The sequence below is a fragment of the Acanthaster planci genome, linkage group LG01 (genome assembly GCF_054643075.1).
Source record: "Acanthaster planci isolate LZ-2023a linkage group LG01, COTS_SCS, whole genome shotgun sequence".
Lineage (NCBI taxonomy): Eukaryota > Metazoa > Echinodermata > Asteroidea > Valvatida > Acanthasteridae > Acanthaster > Acanthaster planci.
Genome location: NC_141777.1, coordinates 18,310,349 through 18,333,307, shown reverse-complemented (window position 1 = coordinate 18,333,307; position 22,959 = coordinate 18,310,349). Strand labels below are relative to the sequence as shown.

At 38.9% G+C, this 22,959-nt stretch overlaps 1 protein-coding gene across 3 annotated transcripts; it reads right to left on the bottom strand.

Annotated features, from left to right (window-relative positions):
* Positions 1-1,855: 1,855 nt before the first annotated feature.
* On the bottom strand, positions 1,856-22,944 carry LOC110978154 (protein-cysteine N-palmitoyltransferase HHAT-like). 3 transcript variants are annotated; one of them, XM_022232912.2, is made up of 12 exons: positions 22,764-22,944; positions 21,085-21,308; positions 20,618-20,679; positions 18,976-19,092; positions 18,534-18,728; positions 17,708-17,917; positions 16,752-16,923; positions 13,224-13,374; positions 11,049-11,084; positions 9,578-9,782; positions 6,111-6,252; positions 1,856-5,182 (listed from the first exon to the last, which is right to left on the bottom strand). In XM_022232912.2, the coding sequence occupies exons 1-12, from the start codon at positions 22,814-22,816 to the stop codon at positions 5,067-5,069; spliced, it is 1,683 nt and encodes a 560-aa protein (XP_022088604.1). In that variant the 5' UTR covers positions 22,817-22,944; the 3' UTR covers positions 1,856-5,066. The 3 variants fall into 3 exon arrangements, with proteins under 3 accessions (XP_022088604.1, XP_086993460.1, XP_022088603.1); XM_087137334.1 differs by having other exon boundaries at positions 21,085-21,406; positions 22,751-22,931; XM_022232911.2 differs by having other exon boundaries at positions 21,085-21,406; positions 22,764-22,931.
* Between the last annotated feature and the right edge of the window lie 15 nt (positions 22,945-22,959).

Genomic DNA, 22,959 nt, shown 5'->3' with positions numbered 1-22,959 from the left:
CTCTGCGTGGTACTTAATTACATGTATGTACATGTACAAAATTAAAAGCAATCGTATGGGCTCGAACTCTCACTCCTTTCCACGCAGCACGGTTAGAAAAAGATCCTTTCGTTTGGTAAGAGATGCTTCACAGTCTTGAAAAAAACAAAAGAATTCTAAAATTTCCAAAATATGGAAAACAATGTAGCAAAGCATTGGAAAAAAACGTGATGAACAATAATTACTCTGCTGAGTATAATGATGAGACTCTCACTTCTTCAGTTTTGTGTTGTTGAGAAGGAGTTGCGGGTTTATAGTGAGATGGGACCAGCAGGGTTGGGCTTTGAAATTAGGCTGAGGCGGCACAGTGCTGTTTTCCAGTGTTGTATTTTATCATCAACAAAAATGGGTTGCTCACTGAGGCAAAAGGGGAAAACGTGCATGGGCAGATAAGTGAAATATTTGATGATAAAAGCATTCAATTTTGTACACAGTCACGGTATGTCCTACAAAAGATATTTGGCTATAGGGCCTTTCCAGATTTGCCCTTTGACACCAATGGCGGCCATTTCACAAAAGGCTGCAGTTGGTTGATATTTTCACTGTACTTATAACCATATTTGCGTAAAAGGACAGATCGGATTTTTCTTTTGCAAAATATAACCAACTAAATTCCCTGCAAGCCATTTTGATGGATCCGACAAAAGGTCCATCGAGTACACCTTCGTTTGTTGGGGGAATGAGACCATTCTCAGTAAACGCCAAACACTGCTTATACCAGTCATTAAATTAGCCAACGGTTGTCGCAGTAAGTTTGTAAGATTTGAAACTTTGCATGGTGGAAGTAGTACAGGTGGGGATCTATCTCTCCAAGAAGAGGTGGGGATCTATCTCTCTAAGAAGAGGTAGGGATCTATCTCTTCAAGAAGAGGTAGGAATGTATCTCTCCAAGAAGAGGTAGGGATCTATCTCTCCAAGAAGAGGTAGGGATCTATCTCTCCAAGAAGAGGTGGGGATCTATCTCTCCAAGAAGAGGTGGGGATCTATCTCTCCAAGAAGGGATGGGGATCTATCTCTCCAAGAAGAGGTGGGGATCTATCTCTCTAAGAAGAGGTAGGGATCTATCTCTTCAAGATGAGGTAGGAATGTATCTCTCCAAGAAGAGGTAGGGATCTATCTCTCCAAGAAGAGGTGGGGATCTATCTCTCCAAGAAGAGGTGGGGTTCTGAAAAGAACCGGTGTGAGTGTTAACTGGACATTTCGACCAGGATGCTCGGCCGTCCTCAGGACAATGAGGCCGTCCTTATTCCCCTGAGGATGGCCTTAGCATCCTGGTCGAAACATCAATTTAACACTCACACTGGTGCCTTTTATAACCACACCTCTTTTTGAAGAGATAGATCTCATGGTGTACCCGCAAATCTGTTACCACAAGTAAATTTCTACCCCTATTCGTGGACAGTCTCGAGTGCTTAAAATCATCCTGAGAATAGCCCCAGTTGATTTTAGCAAATCAGTCTGCGCAGATTATATGTTTCAAAGTGTATGCACCTCACCACTAAATAAATTCCTGGTAACCTGCTACAGCCTTGCCTTTGTGCACTTTCAATAACAATGACTGTGTTATAACACAGCGCCACTAAAAGGAAACCGGGCAACAGGGCACATTGCTGGAGCAAACAGATATGTATAGCCAATCACGGACAGCAAATTTCCAGTGAAAGGTTCCTACAGGAGCCCGTCCAAGGCTCTCTACCTCAAGACGAAGCACACGTTTTCACGCACAATTACATGTAAGATCTGCAGCTAATCCGACACTAAAAGACTCGATGACCACACACTTAAAGAAAAAGAATTCACGACAAAATCGAGAATCTTATTTTGCCAAAACTGCAACTCTTTTCCGCACAAAGCGCAAGATTTAATTTCACTTATATTTTAGGTACGAGAGTACACACATCACATATAAACCTCGAAATGCTAAAAAGGTTCTGAATACAGGTAAAAATCAGTCAAATGAATCCATCTTAGAAAAGTTTACTACAGACTTGTTAAATACTGAGTATGCTATATATGTATAGAAACGACGTTCTGAATGAATGTAAAATATATATAAAAAATAATGCAGCACCTCAGAGAATGAATGATCCATACGTGTACAATATTTCATACTTAACATTTTGCAGCATACCAAGAAAGACTTATGGCTATTACACATGCATAGTCGATAGGATACAACACACACCATCAAACTCAATATGTATACAGAAACACTCGTACTCAAGTACGTTAAAACATGGGGCATGTGCAGACTTGCTGGGTACAAAGAGCCAATCAGCACGATCGCAGTGCGTTATCAGTCGATTCTGTACCACATCACTGACTACACTTTCCCTTTGTGACTTTTTTTCATTATTATCTACGAATAAAATGAAAAGGCAATTGGCACATGCCAGAATTAGTAGAAAATTGAGCATAAAGACCAACAGACCCCGTAAGATCGAGCAATCGCAATGAAGAAGCACCTTTTAGTTAGTTAACCAGGTACATCTCTCTCTTCTAAAATGTGCAAATAAACAATTTTGTTATACCACGGTAATAGATAGCGGTTTTTACGGGTCGAAAATCGATCTTGTGATAAATGTATGCCACAAATATGTACACGTTTATACCGGACCGCCAGAACGTGATTACGATTACCTTGACCTTTCCCAAAGTTTTAAGTATCGTTTTCAACGCGTAGTATATTGGTCTGACCTTGGGGAGGAGGTTGTATAGCCGCACTCGTATCATCCATGTATGGCCGGAATGGGGGCCAGTGAAGAACAACATTATTTCTGCTAAGACAGCCATTTTTGTTGACATCATTCATTCCAGCGTGTTTTCAACTGGTCCAATCTTGCCGTAATATCATCGTATCAAGTTACCAGAAGACAGCAGGTGGGTTTATGCCCAGCCTACAAAGCCGCAAGGACATACAGTTTCTTGTCCTTTTGCGGGTGTGGGTGTGTGGGGGGTGCCCGGAATATTCGTGTCAGTACGATAACCTGAAGAAGATCTGCGCATGAACTTCAAATTTGGTTTGTAGATTGTTCTAGGTGATCCTAAGAAGCCTTCCGCATTTGGACCTGAAAGGTCAAAAGTCAAGGTCACTATGACCAAAACCAATAGGCACCATGTATGGCTTTTGGGTTATCTCACAAGTCATTTGAATTAAGTGAAAGACCATACTTGCTGAAACAAGACAAAGCTTGTTTGTGATCCGAAAATTAGAGTTGTGGGTTTGGGCATGTGCTTGGCGGGGCATTTCTGTTCAACGGGTTAACACTACATTCCTGTTTAGGTTTTCTCTCGCTCCAAAAATGAGATCAGAAATTTGACTTTTGTGTAGGGCAGCATCACCTCGAAGAAAAATATGGCACATTTTGTGCTTGTGTGAATACGGCTGTTCTGAATTCTACATCGCTACAGGCATAACGTTGGGGAGTCCACAGTTTCAGATGTTAGCCACAACGTACTACAGAATAAGATAGCTTTCTGGAAAATTTCTTCAGAAATGTCGAAACCAAATTTGGCACATGTACTTCCTACCGATTGTAGAAGTTAGTTGAAGACTGTTTCGGTGAAATGAAATTCATGCATTGTGACACAGTAAACCGTATAAACCTTTACTATCCATTGCATTCATTAAATCTATTCCCGTGTTATAACAGAACTGGTGCTTTTGTAATGGGGTTGGAGCAGGCAACAGTCGTTTACTGTGCAGTGTGCAACATTCCACCCGTTTAAGACCAAGCCCCATGTGATGGGCTCCCGACCAATGGAATTGTTAAACTGTCATTCATAGGGAACTGAATATAATTTTGCAGCCATTACTGGAAGTAAAACAGTAATGCAGCCATTACTGGCAGTGTAATACACCTACAATAATGACGCCTGCGCTTTGCAGGCCCAATTTGTGTGTACAGTCCGATGAACGTATGTGAACCATTCCACGACTAAAGACTTAGTTCCCCTCCAACCCTTTTGAACGTCAGTTACATTGATGGTAGTTTCGTGATCTGGACAAACAGCAAAGAGTCACTCAAAACGTTTTTTTTTTCTTTAGAAACCCACTGTCAAACTCTAACCAAGACTACATTATGTTCTAAGTACCCCAGAGCTGTCAAGATTTGGATGGGCTAGAACTCTCACCCCTTTCCGCACAGCAATCTTAGAAAAGTATCCTTTCGTTTGGGAAAAGATGCGACTAAAATGCATTCAACATGTTTAAAAAAGAAAACCAGCTTTAAAAAAAGCCCTATGCCATTTTAATGTGAGATTCTGCATGAATGTAATACATATTACAGATGCACAATGACCTCTCCATAGAGTCACATGGTGTCATCCACCCAGCTTTTCACATTTTCATGGCAAGGCAAGTCATGCCCCCACCTTTCCCCATTCTCCATCCCTCCCACAAATTTACACTATTGGACCAGTGGAATGTAACAACCAGCTAGCAAATCTCCAACAATTCACAGCTTTAGAGCACAACACCAAAACTCTGAGTAAATAAACCTAAGAAAAGCCTTTGTTTTTGTCAAACAACCTCCAATTTTGGAGACAAACTTATCTAAGTGGACTTACCCATCCCACCTACAATGGCCTATCCTGTTAAACTGCAAAATGCCAACTTTGCCCTCATATAAATAATACCCATAACAACGGACCAAATGTTGTATCTGACTTGTAAGACAGAATGCTGATGATTTGTCATGACATAAACGGCTTGTACCCTGTGGTAAGTGTGCTGACACTAATTTGCATACTAGCCAAAATAAACTCAATGTGACAAACTCACAAGTAAATAATGAAAAGCTAGTTATGTAACATAACATTTACATTGTATTTGTTATGCAAAGTGATCAGGACAATACACAATACACAATAATACAGGTATCTGAGTTTCATATATAGTACACGCCCCTATCAAAGACCCCATGCATTGCTATTTATCTCTCTGATCGAGTCCAACAATGAACTGCTGCTTTCTACCTCTTCCACTCTTCACTTACATGTACACTAAAACAGTTATTTCTGATATTTTAGAAATAATCCTTTGATAGCAATACCTTTTTGCCTACTCTTCTCTCCAACTCGTTAACCACCTGCATGCAACAGTAGAAAGCAACGATGATGCAAAGAAAATTCCAAGGCCAGTCTGTAGTTATATGCATGAGTGGGAGAAACACACAGAACGGAAAAGTGCAAATAAGATCTCTTGCACTGACAAAAAGAGTGTGTCAACCCAAAGAAATTCACGTCTTTGTACATTCTATAATAAAAGTGATTAATTGAAATAATTTGATGTTTGAGAAGCAAGAGAAAATATAGGATTTCACCAATATTCTTTGGACATAAAGAAGCATAGTTTTTCTTTGGAATTGATTTCCTAGCACCTAATTACACTCTCCATGGAACCAATTCAGGCTATCTGTCTGGTAAGCTGGAGAGACTGCCCTTGCAAAGAGTGATAAGAGTTTTGCTTAAGTTGAACATGTCTGTTTTACATATACATGTAGTATGCAAGCTATGTGCATTCAACCCTTCCTTTGAAACCTGTACAAGCGTGCCTCTCATCAGCTAGCAAGGCTATCAATCATGCAAACAAATCCTGTACATTATCAACACTCATCAATCTGTCAACTGGTCTTCAAGATATCTTGGGTTTTTTATGTAAATTCCTGCATTTGTGTCTCTTTGCCTGGGTTGATACCGTTGCAAATAAGGTACTATTCCAACTTTATCACAGCATATGCACTGGTCTACAGGTCTTTCATTTCAGTTACTTCCAATGCATTAAGCTGGCAGATATAACTTACATTTTCTGGGAAATCTGCACCTGAAAAATATCAACCCAAAAAGGCAACTTGCCAGGGGTTCCTCTGAATGAGAACTTGGTTGACAGGTCAATGTGATGCTAATTTTTCAACACAGCCAAACAAAAATGCATCTCTGTGTCCCAATTTATTTCAACTTTCATTTGCATTTTGCTGTATAATATTGAAGGGTATGTTGGTGCTATTTGGTTTTAATGCTAATGTACATTTCTATATCAAATGTTGAAAAAAACGACTTTCCAAACTCACCCTTAAACATCATAGCAGAGATAAAGAATCTTGTCCTGCTTGGCCCAATGACAGACAGCAAGTTAGAAAAAGCCAAGAAGAGATAATTTGGCACCGCACAGGCAGCATAAAAACGCCTCAGCATTGCTGGAGACATACTCTTCTGAAAAAAACACACGCAAAGACAACTGTTTAAACTGTTTGCCTGTGACAGAACAGCTTTTGAAGTTAAAAAGTTGTCAACAACTACAGAGCTGCTTCGGAATCAGAGCCTTTTCTAAACATCATTTGTATGTTTTGTGAGCTATTTCATTCTGAAAACAAAAATCTTTTAGAAAGGGTGAATCCCACAGTCCCAGTCACCAGACCAGTCCTTGCTTTTTTCTCAGACCGCAGATGCTGGAATGAGCACAAACTGCGCGACACAGGGCATTTCCTCACTTGTGCCATGGCAGTGGCCACGAATGTGTATACACGGTGCACCAAATTGAGGGCAAATGTCACCGTGGACACAAATTATATCAGACAATCATACCTGTAAATAGCACTATTACCTCATACTTGGCTCTTAAATACAAAATGTGCTAATCTTAACATATATCTGAAATTGGTGAATTGAAATTTATGTTTTTTCTACAGAATTTGAAAGTAATTGGACTTGATTAAGTTCCAGTAATTATGACAGGAAGATAACAGTAGTATGCATGCAAATTCGTAAACATAGAAATCGTGATAAGCTAATTAAAAAATCAATGAATGAGGTCATGATGACGTCACTTCAGAAATGCAATCAAGGATTAACTGGTTACGTACTGAATGAATTTCATAACGATCCGACATTGCCTAATATGTAGAATTGAAATTCATACATTATGGTGATATCATCATGACGTCACAAGATTTTCAAACAAATGGACATTCAATAGACCTGTTGGTGGTGGTTTTTTAAAAACAATTGTTTGAAGATATGTCAAAAAGAATGTCAAAATGACAAAAATTAAAAATCATTAAAACATCAGGTGGTGAAGTCATCATGACGTAACTCAAATTTTCACATATAACACATTTGGATTTGTTTTGTGCAAAATTTCAACCCACTGGGACAAATGGTTCCCAAGATACAAGCCTAAAAATAATTCAACTTTGCGGGTTTGTCACGTAACAAGTGATGATGTCATCATGATGGATATCTTCTAGGACCATCCTTGTATGGTGGTCGGAGTATATGCAAATTATGAGGGCAATCACTCTTACTAAAGTGCCAAAGTGCTATGGTGGAAGGATAACTGAAACGAAAAACTGGTTCTTGTTAAAAATTGGATTTTTTCTTATGATGTCACTATTCCGTGGGATATTCCTTTTTTTCAATCAGGTTTCATGACCTAAAGCATGTCTTTCTTAATCTTATTAATACCAAGTTGAGTACTCAGCAGAAGTTCTTTATGCCAAAAAATACGGTCTTCTGTCGCGGGTTATATTTTGACTTGGTAAAAATCACCTTAACCCCTATCCTCCCACAAGGTGCATTGACGTGTATAAATAAGTATTGCGCAATTAGGCATTTTTCGCCCTCTTAATCCCAATATTTTCTTTAAAAATCGGAACAGACCGTCTGTAGCATTGTTCATTGTTAGAACTCTAGAAAAAGAAAGGCATTTTGAGGGGTTTTGTTCCTGTCTCTTGGAAAGTGTTCTATACTTAATCATCGCGAACCAGAGAACAAAAACAAAAGCTGCTTCGACAGTGCGGCCGTAGCAGCTAATAATAAATCACACCGCTGACAAAGATCACACTGTGTGGCTCACCAATGATCAAGGCAGAATAAAACATCATTTAACTTTTTTCCTTCAAGTAAATCAAACACCGTCATCTTTCTCAGCAAGAGAGTGGTCTTGGGCCTCACTGGCAGATCTGTTTTTGCATTGTTCAGAAGTTGTCCGATCAGCAATGATGAATAAACAGGAATACACCAACACAGACTGAGCATGCTGAGGAGTTTGCCGCAACTAAAACATACAGTGTATTTTACAGGCTATGTCCCTCTATAACACAATACTCCAATAACTCCAGAATGAATTTTGTTTCCCTGAACATTATGTCATTCTCTTCATCAGTGGAAAGAATCAACAATACTGAACCAACCATCCCGCTAGTTTACTTTGTTCTGATTGTTACACTAAGTGAACCTCCACATTTATTAAGGTAAATCACGTTTAAAATCAAGCACCAACATCCTCATCTTGGGACTCACCAAAACTGACTTGACAGTATGCTTGGCATGACCAAGTATAAAATCGCCTGGTTCTCATCCCTGCTCAAGGGGGTCAACATACTAAGCCTCTTTGATCACTTTGAGTGTATGGACTATACAACTATCAATACATGTACCTTAATCCTTGTCACTACAGTGATCACAGTGGATCACTTTGACTGTGTCTGCCATCCCAACTGATGTATCATGACATATGGATGTTCCAAGAAAGCAATGTTAACCGCTTTTACTTGTCAGTAGCACTAAACAGTCCACTCTACATCCAAACTTCACGAGGCACCAACTCTCCCAAACATCTGGCTTTGCCACATATACATTGTATGGCGCACATCACAGTATTTCTGACTTCTCTCATTATCATTTTATTCATCGACACCAAGGTATTCTCGGCTATACGTAGGCACGTCAAAAATTGTATTCCAATCTCATCAGGACCTGCTCGGTCATGTCAGGGAGTTGGACGACAGGGTTTGACTGCGTTAGTGCAGGTGCAGTTTTAAAGTATTTCTACATCAGTCCTAATTAATGTCCAGGAATGAAGTTGTTTCTACTTGGCCAATTTCAACTGTTGATTCCCTGACAGCCAGTGTACAGAAATACTGCAGGTCAAACAGTAGCAAAATGGCCCAAAGCAGCCGTATCCCGAGACTGAGCAGAAACACTGCAGCTGCTAGGGGAAAATCATCAGTCAAAAACAGGAAAAGGTAAGTTTTTTCACGGCTACCCCGGGTGCCACAGGTTCACACAAGAAGCAAACAGGCAGCACTAACACTGCAGCAGCAAACAACAGCAATGCTCTTTATCACTTGTGTAGTATTCTTGTTTGCTGGTTACTACACTGGACGTCAGTTGTGCTGAAAATGTTTGACATGAACTTCAGTTTCCTGAATATCTTATAAAATTTCTTGTTATGTGAATCACGTTATAAATCCATTAATTTATGGCCTTGCCAATGGAAAGACTGTTGGTATGTTCTGCACAAAATGTACCAATGTTACATGTACTCTGATTGCTTATTGGAAGTGAATGTTATAAACCTCAGCTTTATATTACTCTGCAAGTTACAGTGTACGTATATCATTTTTTTTTCATTATATCCCTTCACTCATTCATTTGGTATAGTGCTGAACAGAGAAATTCCAGTGACAGTCAGTCTTGACACCCTCACATGTTGCATTCAACAGAATCAGGCCATAGGGGCAATAATGAACACTACCTTCAGATTCTGCAGAGGACCAAAGCTGTTGTCGAATGCTAACGCAGCTGCCTCCACCTGAACTCCAATCCAGTTAAGTAGACCCCAAGTGAAGTACATCTGACCTCCCCCATGCCAGAAAGCAACAAAGAGGAAGCACATGAGGACAGAAAAGGATTGCCGCAGAGGACCATGCTTTGAGCCACCCAGGGGAATGTAGATATATCTGCAAGCACAGAAGAGCCATAAAATATCAGCTTAAACTAGATCCATTTGACAGTGGAGAGAAGGCCTCCATTCAGTAGTTTGTTTTCCAACTGTATTTCTGAACTCTGTTGTTTAATCAATTTGCTGATGATCCTTCAATCAGTTTTAACTCTTGGGGTAGCCTAACAAATGGAAACAGGATTTATGGATGAACTGCTCACTAACAAAGAGGTTTGTAAATGTACATGTAAGTGTGCACTTTTACAATGTACATGTAAGTGTGCTCTTTTACAATGTACATGTACGTGTGCTCTTTTACAACGTACATGTACGTGTGCTCTTTTACAATGTACATGCAAGTGTGCTCTTTTACAATGTACATGTACGTGTGCTCTTTTACAATGTACATGTAAGTGTGCTCTTTTACAATGTACATGCAAGTGTGCTCTTTTACAATGTACATGCAAGTGTGCTCTTTTCCAATGTACATGTACGTGTGCTCTTTTACAACGTACATGCAAGTGTGCTCTTTTATTTGACCCATCACCACAGCTTGTATTACCTGGTAAGAACATGTTTTCAATTTCATAAATCACTGTACTGTTACCAACAGATTACCCATTTACCATATGTGTAAATCTTCTTCTGCTTTGCTTAGTCTTTCTTTTTTTCCTTCTCTTTTCTTAGGTTTATTGGTGTTGAATGATAATTCAATAAGTATGAATTTTTATCAATTTTGATAAGAATAAAAGGCATAAAAGCAAGTGTGCTACCACAACTGATTTGAGCAACCACAACTATAGTTTAAGAAATATCACTCCAATAATTCAGGGTTAGACCAGTTAGTCAACTATTTGGAAACAGGCCCCAATGTGTTACCACTGATGAAATGAAAATAATTATGCAAGATGGTTACAGGCCATGAACATGGCAAAGGGTGTAACCAAAGGGACAATACTGCTGATGGTAAGAATTTACAAAATGGCTCAGTAACTGGCTTTACTGTTCTACATGTATGGTATGTAGTGCACATGTGCAATGGTAAAGAAGCAACTAGAAGTTCGCCAGTGAACTTGCTCCATATTTGTCTTCAAGTTTCTAGTTTTTAACTAGTCATCACTAGGTAATTTTACCAATTCATATGACATTATTTATCAACTATGCACTGTACATACAGGTATGCACTTCAACTTTTGGAAAGATACATGCAGATCCTCCATAGGCTTGCAGACTTTCACATGTATTAATGACAACAACTGTAATTTCTAAAACAAAATACACTCACTTTGTAAACATGATATTCAATCCTCTGTCAAAGTATCTGCAACAAAATATGAAAGACAATGTAACTCAGCGACGTAGCCAGGATTCTGAGCACGGGGGAGGGGGTTTCACGCTAATTTGGGGCAGCTGATTGGATGTTGGATTTGGATTTTACAATTTTTTGTAGGCCGGAACGGTTAAAAGCAATGATCACAGACAATCAGTGGCAAATGTACATGTAGTTGGGCTTATTACTGTGCGCAATACATCCATGTTTGGTTTACAACTGGTTATGTCATTGGTGTAAGGTTGATTAACCTAAAACAAAAACTTGAGTTTTTTTGGAATCCATGTGCCCCTAAAAGCTACCATCAAGAAATATCTGTAAGCAGACATTTTTAAGGTTTTTTGGACCCCGGACCCCAGATCCAACGCACATTTAAGGTAAGTTTTCACATATTTTACATCTTAGGCATTAGAGTTTGCCCTTTTAAAAGACAGACCTCAGGTCCCGAAATTCATGCGACTTCATGCACAACTCCAACTCTGTGTTAAGCTTGGCATAGTCATCACATGCAACTACCATACATGTACATCATGAGCATCATAATGCACTGGCATGCACATCTCAGTGTGTAGCTTAGGTAACTACAAGGCCTACATGTAATTGTAATGCATTGTGTATGGAGTATCAAAGGTGCTTTTCATGTACAGGGGAAAGCTTTGACAATGATGAAAGGAAGAGTAGGTTGGTTGATGTGACCATGGAGGAACAAGGATCCTCCATGATGTGAGCAAGCACTGTGGCTGAGGGCAGCATGATATTTTATATATAATATGTTGAAAATGTACATTGAGCCAGCCATAGGAAAGGTGCAAATCAATCCGAATTCACTTTCTTTTTCGGATTTGGTATAACCAAGTCATTTTTTCCCAAGTCAAGTTTGAAGTAAATTACTTTTGACAGGGCCCAGTCAAATTTTCACATTTTCTTTTAAGTTGGTGCTCAGAGTTTTTAAAACCAATTTTAGAAGAGAACAGAAAACAATTTTTAGAAGTATTTTTCATGTTCTCAAGAAAAACAAATAAGGGTCTTCAAATCAAAGGGAAGACTACAAGTTTTTTCCCAAAAACAATGAATAAAGAAAAAAGAGTGATATCCTTTACCACTAGCAGCAGAGGACCAGGGACTTCGCCGTAAGTCAGACAGTGGGACCGAAAAAAATTGTTACACTTATATACTGGTAAATTGTTGGACAGCGGATCAGAGACTTCTCAAATTAAAAAAAATAATATTTTCTTTCCAGTTCTGAATCTGGAAGGTCGGTGGATCCGTTACTTGGTTACTCCACAGTGGCATGGTTCCCATTGGAACAGTTGCTAACATGCAGTGCAAGTCTACAAGATGTATGGGAACCAGTTTATAATTACATGTGCATGTGTCAGAGTGAGCATTATGTTAGAATTTGTTAAACAAATGTTAAGTGCAATTTTCATACTTTTCAAACATTCTTTTTCATAAATAATTTTTGTTCAGTAAAATGTCTAAAAATAATCAGTTGTTAGGATTTGAATGCTTTGAACAATGATAATGAATTTTTGAAGGAAGCAAACAAACCACTTTCAAAGCATCTTTCGTTTATGGAAGTGAATTTTGCTTGCCCTGAAGAAGGTAGTCAGTTACTGAAAGCTCGGCAATCACATATTTCAGAGCACTGATTTGATATTATATTTTTGTCGTTGTTCTGATCACAGTGCTACGCAGCCCTTCCATACCCTCCCAAAATCTAAAAGTCAATATGATTGTATTTGAAAATGATTAATCAATTGATGAGGAAAAGGAAAGGTCGATTTAAATACTTAGATCTGCTCCTCTCTTACTGTACAACCCTACCATGTGGGGCATTTTGCCCTTAGTAGGAAAATGTCACCTTTAGTTTGGCTCAACCAAATGTCATTTACAAATTCCTAAGAAAGCCAGAAGTATGGCAAAAATGATAACAGAAGAACCAAAACCTATATCAGTTGTTTTCATGGTAAAAAAAAATTAATATAGGCATTTTGGGACAATCTAAAGATATTCTGTTTATTTGTGAGGACTCATAAGAAGGTCCTCATTTTTACAATATACATGTACATAATACACAACTGTTACGTTAAGTTGAAAAGAGTGAATAGGAATGAATATTATACCCACCGCCACATGTCTCTGAAAAAGTGAATACTGAGAATACAGATGGGAGGCTGTGGGACGTCAATGCGATCACATAATGCAAGAACTCGAGAGAAGCTGTAGGGCACAAACGTTGTCAGCTGAAAGAAGAACAAATGATACAACGCCAACAAACCTGAAGAGGAAAAATCAGACAGATGGTAGCAATGATCCTAAATAGAATTTACCAACAGTAACAATTCAGTACATCAAGTAACAGCAATACACGACGAAAATATGCTCACCACTGAGCACTTGCCTCAAATACAACAGTTACAAGCAGAGTTTTTCATCATGCACAGACAAATATTCTACTTTAATGTACATGCCTCTTGCATGCAAAATCAATACTGTTTAACCCACAAGGGGATATTGTAGGACTTCTGCCAACTACACACCTGAACTGTCATCTTGGCCATATACTGGCAAAGGCATCCCCCATAAAACCCAAACCCAAACCCAGTCAGGCACATTTTAATCATGAAATCATTTTGAAGTGATCCAGATACCACAGCTGGGGAGGTTTTTCAGTTCTACTTCTACCTCGTTTATACCAGTCCTGGCCTCATGACATGACTGACCAATGGAGAATGCTCTTCTGGTGTACTGACATTATAAAGGTACAGTCCAGCATTTGTCTCTTATGCATCCTATTCCTTTGACGCAACTACTCAACTGAAAATCTACAGATGTGCCTAAAATGAAACCTTAAAGTAAATACTATGTATTCCAACAAAAACAACAGGATCTTGATTTAAATTTGTCTTGAATTGCAACTGAATTCAATATCTAGGTCCCATTCTCATATTGCCTGAATTCAGTATCTAGGTCATATTGCCTGAATTCAGTATCTAGGTCATATTACCTGAATTCAGTATCTAGGTCACATTCTGACATTCATTAACTACACTACACGATGCCATGCACTGAACTGATGAATTATATCTACCACGTGCGTGTGTCGTGTCAACGCTTCCGTGTGTAAAAACTGCTAAATTCCAGAACAGAATGTTCAGATGTTTGAAATGGCCTTCTTGCCTTTTTTGTCAAAACAATAGCTCGCTGTGATGAATGAATAATTTCATAATACATGTAAGTTAAATCCCAAGACCATCTTTAAACCAAGTACATGTGTGCTTTTTAATAATTTCCCCAGTTCTGTCTTGGATAACTGCAAACGATAGACTGTACCTTTAACAAGACCAGGGAATTCACTACAAAACAAAAAAAATAAAAGCGGCTATGTGCTTATGGACATGCAGATACATGTTATCATTTGTGACTAGGAACTCAGGTACAAACATGGCCAGATTGGTGGAGGGGAGAAATGAGAAAAGGTCCCAGTCTTGGTCTATTTCATTTCCTTTCCTTCAAAATTTGTGAAAAGCCCTAAAAAATAGCCTCATCTTTTAGAAAGACCATAAAAGGTTACATGAAAAAGTTCCAAATTTTGGCCACCCCAAAAAGCACCAAATTGTTCACCAAGGTGAATGGATGATCTTCTTGTTTTCGCACAAGGGGTAGTAAGGCTACAAGTATGTTTATGAGTGAATTGCTACAAATCCTCTGTGCTGCATACAAAGCCATGCTTAAACAGTTCAAGATACAAGTAAGATAGCTTATGACGATCACCTTACAGAATTGTTCACACTGCAGAATAATGAAAGAATCAACAACAAAACCTGATTTTACTGACCATGAACCAAAGAACAAAGTTTTGGAACTCCAACGCTACAGGAAGGCTACTAAAGTCATCTTAAGGAAAAGGTTGATATGCCACAATAATTAAGCTTTCTGCAGTTTTATGTTGCATGGGTCTGTAAAATACTCTCCAGTAATGGTAGGTGTCTATCCATAGTGTTGATTACTATTACCAATTGGCAATTCTACAGTGTATGAAGGCTACAACCAAACTGTTTCAGTCAATTTTGAAGACTCTTCCTCCTTGTGCATTTCTGTCATTTCTTTCTGCAAGATATTCTGGTGGTATTCAGAGTTACTGTCAAAAGCCAGTCTTCCTGTTTAATTTACTGCTGTGAATGCTGATATTCATTGATCAACTTCATTTGTACTGTGGTGATTCGTATGAGTTAATGTGTCATTTTTCTCATGTTCTGATGTAAAGCTTTTCTGCTCAGTGTTCTTCCAGCCTTGAAGCTGGAGAATTATCTTCTGTACGGAATCATGATTGCTGACTTACAAGATACCATAAGTAAGAGATAAGTTTCTACATTAAGTTCAAAGGGCAGTCAGGTAGGCAACTGATTTGTTAGTACAGTTTAGCCAAAATGCTAGCACATTCGACATACATCTATGAGAGCAGCTGAATTGAGAGCTCTATGATTGCCTGCCACTGGTCTCTCCATCTTCGTGCATTTGGGTATCATCCTCAATAAGCAGTGATGCTAAGACCATGCAACTTAAAGTGATCAACACAAAGCATGATGATGAGTTTTTCTGTGACATGGCTTCAAAAATAGTTCAGTATTTTCACTTACAAAAATGGTGGGCAATGTTATCATGCATGTAAGCCTTGTATACATGTACACGTATGCCATGTCATGCATGCAAGTAAGAAAACCAGCAAAGTGAGATACCTGAATTTGTGATGCTTTCTAGGCTTAGAATTATACATATGATTTAAGCAGTCTATACTTATGTGAATCCTGCCTTTGCTACGGGTGTCTAGGTGACGTCAAAGTGGCTTTGTTTCCCCCAAGTTGTGACTTTTGCATTATTCCTACAAAAGGATATCAGAGTTTTTCTCCACTTCAAGATATGTACAATACAGCTCTAATGCAAAGTCATACAGTTAACCACGTACAACATGTACCTTATGCATGGGTGTGTGTGCATGCATGTGCGTATATATGGGACTCTGCACCTACCTGTACCAAACAAGGGAAGAAGCAGTTGATACTTTTTATTCTAGAGTAAAATGTGAAAAATGTCAGGCTTATGGCTAATTTTTTTCCTCACAAAGTGTTGTATTGGAAGCTTGGGCCAACACGTTCCAAGCAAAACTTTAAGTTAAATTCACAGTACTCCAAAAGTTCACTTCTGTGGGATCAACAACTGGTCTCATACAAGAAAAATTTAGAAAACATATGCACAAATCTGCCCAAATATCACCAAAATTACTGGAAAATTAATGCTGAGAAAACTTTCATGGCTGAGAAAACCTTCACGGTTGATCTATCCAAGCAGGCTAACCACACTGTATCAGGCATATGCAGGTCATCACAGCCTCGGGTTAACACAGTCAATCTTAACACAGTGAATCCTTCACTAAGTACAAGACAAACTGCCAAGGACCTTTAGTATCTCTCTCTCTCAACCATTCAGCACAAGACGTTGAAATCTTTAATCACACCGTGACACTGAATCCACTCCACCCACTAGCAGAAAGTCAACATTTGCTTTAGAACCGCAGAGTGCCAATATTTCAATAACTCCATGTAACATTCAATTTGGACTGTGATGGCATACTAACAGAAGTTCGAAAATACTTACTGAGATCTCTTGCACCAAGAGTCATCACTGTTTTGTGGTGATATGTCAATGCACCAAGGTAAAGGAAGTAAGTAATGCTCTCAGTTATGACAGCCCAGGTGATACATCGCATGAACTCTTTACAGATCACCTTGAGTTCTCTCCAAGTTAGGGGTTTGACTTCGGCATTTATCTGTGACAGCCACAAAAAGAGAACAATGTAACAAAGAATTGGGCCTTTTTCACCCTTCATAAAGTGTTAAACGTTAAAATCACTAAAGAAAAACCTAGTCTCCACATTGACATCTATGATCAAGAAGAAGACGTATTGTCACTTTTTGCATAGGGTTTTTGTTCCACTTTTATCACACCTTTGGCAAAACTCTTTGCAAGTGATTCATAGTTTTATAACCCAGTTGTTTAATATGTACATGTACATGTACCAGTACTTGTGATTATAAATATATGTATAATCCACTTTGAAAACCACTCCATCCTGAAGTTTCTTGAAAAACAGAGCTTCGAGAGAGGGATGAGGTGATAAAACATAAGTCAAAAGTGCACATACATGTACATAACTACTCACCAATTACGCTGTGTATGTGGGTTTAACACACAACTTTTTTTTCAATCACTTATTTTGCTCTATGTAAGTTCACATATAGTTCACATAATATCTTCATTCCCGTTATGACATTTATTTATAATAAAAATGCCACCAGAAATTCTCTCCTTGTCCAGTAGAAAAAAATTGACTGGTCTCTTTTCAATTCATTCTGCTTAAGATGAATTTGGAAATGTTGGCCCCAGGATGAGGTTAACCTCAGAGAGGCAGCTTGTCAGAAGTCCTGAGACATGTTAAGACTTTTATGAAAATGAAAGGTTTTCACCAGAGACCACAAATCAAACAACTGTCTGAGCAATGGGTCCATGATTAGTCCACGGCAAGTCACATGTTCCCTCGCACTGGTACTCACCTGGACCAGGAATGTATCATACCCTACAATTGGCCCATATGGAAACACTGGTAAGTAGAAATTGAAGAGAAGCAAATCATAAATGTTGTAGCCAGTCAAGGGCTTCTCTGGTGTAGTGTTGCAGCAGAACTCCATACCAAAGCACAAGAGACGCAGAGAGCTTATCAAAATGCACATAGTTCCACCATGCGCTTCAGCAATATAGCGCTCCTGGAGAGATTGAATAAAGAAACAGTGTGCATGTGAATCAAGGTCCATAAATGGAAGGCTATCTTCCTCACTGGCTTTTTCAGATTTAATTTACATTCATAACTTTTGCAAGTGTAATAACAACAAACAAAACAGGTGAGCACAAGTAAGGGTGCAAATGATAAATGTACATGTATGTGGTAAAACGGCAAGGCAAGTATTTCTTCTCTAAAGCCAACAATCATCACAATTTGAATGTATCGAACTTACATCCTGTGTACAAATACCTCCTTCACTGAGACAAAAGAGAGCTACATATAAATGGATACATCTAGACAAACAGTGGCAAGCTACTGGCAAAATGCACCCAACACCTTTGCTACTGGTAGACAGACTTCAGCTTACTAAGGCCATTGGTTTTGGGCGTGTAATGTAGAAACAGTCAAAACAGAGGGTCATCAACCAAGCAGATTAACCACGCTTACAGTATTAAAAGTGACACAAAACCCCATCTTTTATCCTTTACCCACATTCTGGTACTCTGGGACAAAAGAAACCAACAAACTCAAATTACATGTACATGCAGTTCTTCTATTTGTAGCAGGTACATGTACATGACAGTGGATTTAAAACAAACCTGAATATTCATGAAGGTTTCCACAGTAACAGAGGCAATTGACAGCAAAACCACAATCCATACAAGCATCTGCTTCCTGGAATGGGAGACTACATACACCACAAATGAATGCAGCAGAAGAACTTCCAAAGTCTGGATGCCAAAGCCAAGACAAATCCATAGTACGGAGAAGACCAACATAAAAGCTTTCCTGAACTAATAAGACAAAAAGCAAATATGTGTCACCAGCAAGAATACAAATGCAAAGTACCTCCACCTCAGCCCTTTGTAGCTGAAATAATGACCTGTGTAAGTCTCTATTCTTCTGGAAATCAAGTTCAAACTAACCAATCATAATGGAATTTGAAACGTTACAACACACTTCACTTTTATGTGCATATGCATGGAGCTCAATTGAGGTTTAAAGCAAAAACACGTTCTGTAAAAACACAACAGCACAAACCTGAGGAGCAAAGAGGGCAACAAGTTGACCCAACAGAATGTATGCCACATAAGAGATGGTTACTGATGGCGTTGTCATTAAATCAATAAATGTAGTCCACTGACCATGTGAAATGTCCTGCAAAAACAAAAAACAAACACAGAAAAGTAGAAAAATCTTCTTTCTTGACTTAACAAAGAACTTTACAACAGTTTCATATTCATGTACATGCATACAATGTACAAGTATGTATACATTTAATGGAATGAAATACAGGGATCCCAAGATGATGCTTTTTAGCGTCGCTCTGCGCACTTTCGCATTTGAAAACGAGGCTGTGTGTCAGCTTCAATTCTTAATACGATCAGACGATTGAAAGCAAGGAGTCAAAACACAAAATACATAGAGGTACATGTATGTTAAATTCAGACTTTTCAGGCTGCAAATTTTTGTTGAAGAGTCTTCCAGAATGACTTGACACGTGAAATCAAAAGAAAAAACAATAGCAATTTAACACGAACTAACATATCTGCGATGGTCGTGTATCTTGTGCAGTGGGCGTGGTTTAAATTGAAGTGGTGTCACACTTACAAACTGGATACTGCATGTACTGTGTCAACTCCGCAGGCGCGCGACAAAGTTCAACAATTTGAGCCTCGGTTTCGATGCGGATATGCGCAGACGGCGCTAATGTGAAATCCATCAATGCCTTGGCATATATTGAAATAGAACAAGTTTCTTTTCAACACAGCATTCTTAAATTAATAAAGAAATGTGACTGTAATTCCCCCAGTTCTGCTGTACTTTAGTCGTAGTAGTCTACATGTACTTCTACATGTAGGGTTGCTGTGCCAGTTAGTTACATGTATCTAGGTACATGTATCTATTTACATGTACCTACATTAGGGTTGGCCAACCTGTCTTTTCAGATGAACAGATTTTTGATAAAGGCATACGTTTGTACCAATTAAGCACAATTAAGGCGTCTGGTTAAGAGTGTTTAAAGTGTTAATATGTCTGCACTAGTAAGCAGGAGGTCTTGGGTTCGAGTCCCACCTGAGTAAGCTTGTGACTTTTTTTGCAAGCTCTCGGACAAGCACTGAGCATACAGCGTTTATTAATATATACATGTACATGTACGTTGGGTAAGGGCAAAACCTGTTATATAAATTAAGGCACAATTAAGCATTGCCACGGTGTGGACGATTCAACCAAACATGGTGCAATCTTACGAGGCAAATCAAGAAGGCAGTGATGTGCATAAACTACAGAGCTCCTTATCAACTTTGCTTCCTGACTATAGTGTTGCAGTAAGGGCAGTAGTCACACTCAGTTAAGCAACAAAATGATTTGAAGAGCTCCTAGCTTTGTACGTGTATGCTTGTAACAAAAATCTACCTAAAGTGGAGACCTTCAGGATATACATGTACATGTGCATACAAAGAATTCAAGACACAGGCACAATGTGGGACATGTGGTTTCATACATGTACACCCTCACACACTCACAGTACCTCAGCTTTACGTGAGGTATCATGAGTCCCTAAGATTTTAAATTATCATGTCCCACATCACAGTAATCAGAAACTGGTAAATGCCATACCCTGTACACATGACTGCACAGCTGCCAAATTAGTCGTGCATGCTTAGCACAAGTATCATACCTTCTTCCATTTTCCAAAGACTGACAAGCCATCATCCAGAAGCTCCAAGTCAGATGCCCTTTCTGTGGAAAAGATACACATGTACATGTACAGATGTACATGTAGAGTGAATATGTATGTTTACAAATAGTTTCAAGTCAGTGTATGCACAGCCACATATAAGCAAACATTTCAACACAGAAGTGACTGCTCGAATCAGAATGAAGTAGAGAATACCTGAATAACATTATTTCAGATTTTCTGTGTATTTGAATAGGATATACAAAGTATAGTGTGTCACTCAGGATTTACACCCTCCAATTGAGACCACTATAAGTAGACTTTAAATTTCAAAATTTGAGTTCTAAATCTGAACAGTGAACAAAACATGTGCAGATGGTACATGTATGTACCTGTATGTACATGAATGTACAACTTGAATCATTATGAAAAATCTGTCAAAAAGTTATCAGTGCATACTGGTGTACCTTTTGATAATTGGTAAAGATGCCAATGCATATAGACAAGGATGAAGACGATTAACCCAGCATAGACAAGCAACTCGTGGCGTGGTAGGGCAGCATGCTGGTGCTGGGCTGGTGGGATAGACACTGTCTCTTCCACAGAGCTCTCCCCCTCGGTTGCTTGGCTCCGCATATTTGATATTGGAACTGCTTTTTGCTGCAACAATTCTGGACTCCTGTGGGTTTCACTGTCAGGATGTGACAAGGGTTGATTGCTGTCTTTAGTTCTCAGCCTTGATGAAGCTTTACAGTCAAGTTCCATTCCAACATTGCTGGCCATTCTTCACTGCATGTATGAGTATTTTTACATGTAAGTGAACAAAAATACCAAGCATCCAAAACATGTTCAGGACAGCATCATGGCATGAGTTGCACAAACTCCTGTGGTGGTGGGGAAACGCATGTCGCATAATGTAATATACAAAAAGTGAAACTCTTCACGTGTATTGGATCAGTTTCACATCTTAAGAACTAGTAACCCCTGGCTTACAAAATGGTTTGTTTTTATTTTAATGAGAAAATTTCTATAAAAGTAAGTTCTGAATTAAATATGCCCCTCGCCAACTCCTCCACAACAACCTCTCTTGAGGAGGCCCTGGGCGAGCTGTGTTCAAGGAAGCCTGTCATTGAGCCCATGTATACATGGAAAGCCTGGAACCGGTGGATGATGTACATGTACATGGGTGTAGCACCAGTACTCGTTTTTCCAGAAAGACTCTAGCTACATATATACACTGAGGACTGGTCAGCACGTTCTCTAGGTGCCAATCTCCCCAGGAAAGCTTACTTGTGGCTGAATACATTTTGGCTCCAGTCTGGTGCTAGACACTTAAGCCAGTATGAAAAGATGGGGCATCATGAATTCTGACCTCTACCCATGTGGTCTAGTCCATATCACATGAACATGTCTTGACTGCGTGAGAAATAACAGCACCTCCCTGCCTACTGTCCCAAATTGACAACCCCAAAGACACACGTACAGTACATGTATCTCACTAACTGTCATTTTTAACTGTACATGTGTTGCTAATATATTATTAATAATACGAAACGACAATTAAAAGTGTTTTTATTTTTCTTAAGAGAACTTTGAACATTCTTTTGTTACTTCGAAAATATTTCTTCTAAAACATGCATGATCATACGAGTTACAGTCTTTCATGTGGCATCAAGTTTATTCAAAGGTAACCCTGGCAAAATTGTAATATATTTACCATGCAGATAAAAAGTTGGGTAAAAAATTGTTACTTTTTTCATCGTGAAATTTTTGCTTTCCTCTTCCTTGATTCTAGACATGCTGGACAAACTTACACAAAAGCTTTTAAATATCACAATTTGATAGATTCTTTCCAATCTTGGCAATTTTAATATTCACACACGAGGTCTTTCAGGGAAATGGCATTGAAATCTGTGTCTCAACAGGGTCACCACCGATAATGCCAATATGTGTCGCCTGCATGGTCTGCTGGTGCTAGTGTTAATTTTTCCATACGTCATCACTATCATGATTATCGTACATGTGCGAATACACAACTAAATAAATGCACACAGAGGACCGAACGTAGGTGAAGTTAGCAGCATCATTAGCAAAATGACTTGCAGATGATACTATAGATGCAGATACACGTACATGCATGATGTACCTTAATTTAGTTTGGTGAAAAGAGTCTCCTTGAAGTTGACTTGAGTTCTTCATCGACGACGGTTTGAATTTAATTGCACAAACTGCAAAGCGAGGCCTCGTTGTTGAGTGTCCACGTTGGGGCGGCACATCATTTCCGGGTGGGATTGAAGCTTATACGGTAGTCCATAATGAACAGTTTTCAAAAGAATGATGTT

What these genes read in the sequence shown, in the direction of transcription:
- LOC110978154 (XM_087137334.1), bottom strand. Translation starts at nt 21,400, where the DNA reads ATGGCCAGCAATGTTGGAATGGAACTTGACTGTAAAGCTTCATCAAGG. An exon ending in TCTTTACCAATTATCAAAAG is followed by an intron (nt 20,680 to 21,084) that starts GTACACCAGTAT and finishes TCTTTTCCACAG; the next exon opens with AAAGGGCATCTGACTTGGAG. An exon ending in TTTTTCAGAGACATGTGGCG is followed by an intron (nt 11,085 to 13,223) that starts GTGGGTATAATA and finishes ATTTTGTTGCAG; the next exon opens with ATACTTTGACAGAGGATTGA.